The 4,352-nt window shown below is 47.8% G+C and overlaps 1 protein-coding gene across 1 annotated transcript; it reads right to left on the bottom strand.

Annotated features, from left to right (window-relative positions):
• Positions 1-2,482: 2,482 nt before the first annotated feature.
• On the bottom strand, positions 2,483-3,889 carry LOC309341220 (putative CENPB DNA-binding domain-containing protein 1). The gene is made up of 2 exons (XM_081860782.1): positions 3,143-3,889; positions 2,483-3,067 (listed from the first exon to the last, which is right to left on the bottom strand). The coding sequence occupies exons 1-2, from the start codon at positions 3,620-3,622 to the stop codon at positions 2,774-2,776; spliced, it is 774 nt and encodes a 257-aa protein (XP_081716908.1). The 5' UTR covers positions 3,623-3,889; the 3' UTR covers positions 2,483-2,773.
• Between the last annotated feature and the right edge of the window lie 463 nt (positions 3,890-4,352).

The following is a 4,352-nucleotide window of genomic DNA, read 5'->3' on the forward strand; positions in this document are numbered from 1 at the left end:
AAAAACAGCAAGTTAAACACCAAGGCCGGCTCAGTAAATTTTGCTGGACAAGGACGAGGCGATGCCACCCTCCATTCCACAGGGTGGTGCCCCCAACTGCAGTGCTCTTCGCCAGATGTTGTTGGACTACGATTTCCATCATCCCTTGCCTTTTGGCTAAGCTGGCAGGGGATGATGGACATTGCCGTACAACAGGATCCATGGACCCAAGGTTGAATAACACTGTCCTATTGCACTAGATGGCAGTAGGCTTGTCTAGGAGCTGCAGGGCATACACAGCTCTGTACTCCAAGAACTCACCGCTTCTTCCCACCCCATAATATCTGCCACTTCACTCTGCCCAATGGTAGGGCCTGCTCTAGCCTCAAAGGCTGGCCTTGTGCCCAATTTGATCTTTGCACTGGTATGCAATCCCAGGCCATTACGCCTACGAGCTAAAGCAATCTGTATGACCCCGCAAGTCAGCCCAGTATTATTATATTAACCCAATTACAGATTGTGATGGAGGGGTGAGTGATAATGGCACCCATAAAAGCAATTGGTTCATTTCTGAGCTGAGCGATTTGCACTTCCGCTTATTATATTATTTCGTTATCTTTGCCAGTTTCCCCAGTGATTCAGAGCTCAGAATGAGAGCTTATACAGAAGATGGACTCTCAAGCCCATCTGCTTCTCAGGCGGATCCTGATCAGGGCAGGCGCTCACATGTGCTTCTCCTTCCTCCTGAGTAGACTCACGTGTTGCCGGCTGGTCACACTGCCAGTGCCCTGAAGCTCACCTCTGGCTTGCCATCTTCTCTGCCCTTGTGGCCATGGGTGTGTGTGTGTGTGTGTTTGACAAAATCCGAGAATCAGCAAGGGTTCCAGGCAACTCCTATGGAGACCTCCAATAGCTCCTCAAGGTTGCTCCTCAGTGTTAGAAGAAAGGGCTATAGCTCAATTATAAGAGCATCTGCTTTGCATGCAGAAGAACCCAGTTTCAAACCCAGAAAGGTATGCGAGAGATCCCTGTCTGAAATTCTGGAAAGTCACTGTCAGTTGGTGCTGATAATACTGAACCCTATGGACCATGGTTCTAAACTTGGCATTTCTATTCTGATTGTGTGGTGGTCAGCTGGGGAGGCCTGCTCTTCTTCCAAGGAGACCACAGGTTCCAGGTCTGGACCCTGGAAATTATGGTGTTACATGGTGTTCCAGGTGGTGTCCCATCTTACATGGAGCTCCAACTGGCTTCCCACCTGACAAGCTCCACTCCTTCTCAACGTCACCATTGCTGATGTGTCAGGTGCTCTCCAACCAACCACATCAGTTAAGATCACAAGCGCATTGTTCATTCTCGTAACTGGCGGAAAATACAGCTCCTCGCCTCACACTAGCCCAAAGGGCTTTGCAAATTTCGTGTTCACTTTGTGACTGATTGAATAATCTGTCAGTGGTGAACATTAGCAAGCTGTAGTCAAGCCAAGACACTGGCTGGCATGCCTGATCTTCCTAGATAGGCAGCCAATGGTATCTGGGCTGTGTATGACAGCAATGGCACGAGGGCTCTCATTAAATTGATTTCATGGGCTGCACACACATATGACTGGCATGTATATGAGAAGCCAAAATGACACAGCAGTTCCATTTAAACTGCATTCCACAAGAGTGTATCCTATGATTTCCTCCTCCCCCCCTCCAGTATCAGTTTGTAAGTCATCTGAAGTCTTTTATGTAATAAGTTGGCAGGCACCTGCTGATGTCAAACCTATTCTGGCTGTGTACACACTCTGCCATTAACACACAATCAAAGCACATTCCCCCCCTCAAAGAATTCTGGGCACTGTAGTTTGTTAAGAGTTGCTGGGAATTGTAACTGGGGGGGGGGGTAAACTACAGTGTCCAGAATTATTTGAGGGTAAGAATATGCTTTGAATAAGGCATAATGTGCTTTTTGCTCAATCATTTGGTTCCTTAGTACTGTACAGATGAAGCAGATTTGCATTATTAACTGCTGAAGCCCTCTGCTCATGACCTGATGGTACAAAATGGTGCTGGAGGTGTTCGGAATCTCACAGCAGGCAGGCATAGCATGATAATATGAGGTGCAGTCCAGAAAACACTAGATCTGCTTGAAGCTGATTAAACAACTGGAGATTGGCAGACAAAGATGGCTTAGAGCAGAGCTGTGGCTAACCTTTAGCCCTCCGTATGCTGTACAGGCAACAAACAGGTCCAACTGATGCGTGACCCTGCCTGTGTGCATTGCAGGGACCTGGAATTGGCAGGAAAAGGGGAAGTAATGGGGTGCAGCGGGCTTATGCAGCCTCTGCTGTCAAGCACAATGACCCGGAAAGCAACCCCCATGCAAATTGGAGGTTGCCTGTACTATGACTCCCATCCAGGGCTGTAGCTACGGGATGGGCCCCCGCCAGAGGCGCAGGAGATGCGGGAGGTGCAAAATCGGCTTATAAATATGTCCATAAATATAAATACTGATTACAGTGGTGCCCCACAAGACGAAATTAATTCGTTCCGCAATTTTTGTCATCTAGCGAATTTTTCGTCTTGCGAAGCACGAAATCCCATAGGAATGCATTGAAAATCAATTAATGCGTTCCTATGGTCAAAAAAAGTCCAAACAAAGCCAAATTTGGTACAACAACAGTTTATTAACTGCTCTTTAAAGTCACACATACTGTAAAGAGCAGTTCAAAAATTGAAGGGAAAATAAATTAACTTTATAAACATGACAGAAAAACATTTAAAAATCAACAAAGTGTACAGTACATTTTCTAAGACTCTGGGGGACCACTCGAAGAAGGCTCCTCTTCCACTCTTTGCTTCTTGGTCAAGAACCTGTCCATAGTCTGCTGCTTTATCCGCCTTTTCAGCAGCTCCCTGAAAGACGACATGACCCTCGTATCATAAAAGTTCCCAGCGTCATGTGCCACGTGCTTCTCATGGTGGTGTAGATCTGCAAAAGTCTGCACCTCCTTCCACTTCTGGCAAATGTCCCTCAGTCTTTCGGAGGACAGCCGTTCCTCAGTTGCTTCCTCCTCTTCCAGTGAGGCCTGCTCCTGCGCAGCCTCTGCCTGCAGAACGTAGCCCTCCGTCGTCACAACCTCCAGGAACTCCGCTGCAAAGTCTTCAGCCGCAGGAACATCAGAACTGGCAGCCTCTCCATGCCTGACCACACTGTGGATGCCAGATCTTGTCTTGAACCGGTCAAACCAACCTCTGCTAGCCTTGAAGACTTCTGGCTCGGCTGAGGTTCCTGGCTGTTCCCGGATGAGGTCAGCGTGCAAGGCCTTGGCCTTCTCACAAATGACGGCCTCAGACACTGTGTCCCCTGCACGCTGCTTCTCTTCTATCCAGATGAGCAGCAACTTCTCGACCTCCTCCAGGACAGCTGGGCGGTTCTTCACGATCCTGGTGACTCCCTTGGCTGCATCAGTCGCCAGGATCTTCTCCCTCATCTTCAGGATGGTCCCGATGGTCGATGGGTTCCTGCCGTACTCCCTGGCGATGTCCGTCACACGCATTCCGCCGTCGTGCTTCCAGATGATCTCCTTCATTTCCAGCGTCACCTTCTCCTTCTTCCTCTCGCCGGCCACCGCAGCAGCAGTCTTCTTGGGTCCCATGGCAGCACAGCTCCTACCTTCGTAAACTCAGAAACAGAAAAAAAAATCAGTGATGTGCTTCAAACCCAAAAAATACAAAAGCAGCCAGCCACCCACCACACAGAAATTAAAACCCAGAACCAAGGCCTTGAATCCCAAGCACCCCAACCCCAAATCCAAAATCCAAACCCCCCCAAAAAAGTTTTAAAAGTTTAGCTTACCAAATGGATGAAAGAGAAGTTCTGGAAAAGCTTCAACAATCAACCACCGACGTCCTCAGAAACCTCAAATGGCTGCAAAATAAGTTTAGGAAAAGCTTCAAAAATCACCAATGTCTTCAAAAACCTCAACTGCTCCCACAGACACGCACCAACCCACCCACAACACAGAAATTGCAAACCCCTCCCCAACTGCTCCCCCAGCCCCTCCCCAACTGCTGCAAACCCCTCCCCAACTGCTTCCCCACCCAGACAAAAAAAAATTTCAAAAAATAACAACATGGCCAGCACTCAGAAATTCAAACTCAGAAAATTTTTCAAAAAAAATCAACCTGGCTCAGTGGTCACAGAAAATCATAAAAATTCCCAAAAAAGGCCCACAAGCCCCCAGATTATCGCAAACCCCTTCCCAACACCAAGTCCTTGAATCCCAAACACCCCAACCCAAAATCCAAAACCCCCCAAAAAAGTTTTAAAAGTTTAACTTACCAAATGGATGAAAGAGAAGTTCTGGAAAAGTTCTGGAAAAGTTT

This window comes from Podarcis erhardii (genome assembly GCF_964252035.2).
Source record: "Podarcis erhardii genome assembly, chromosome: 4".
In the NCBI taxonomy this organism is placed as follows: domain Eukaryota; kingdom Metazoa; phylum Chordata; class Lepidosauria; order Squamata; family Lacertidae; genus Podarcis; species Podarcis erhardii.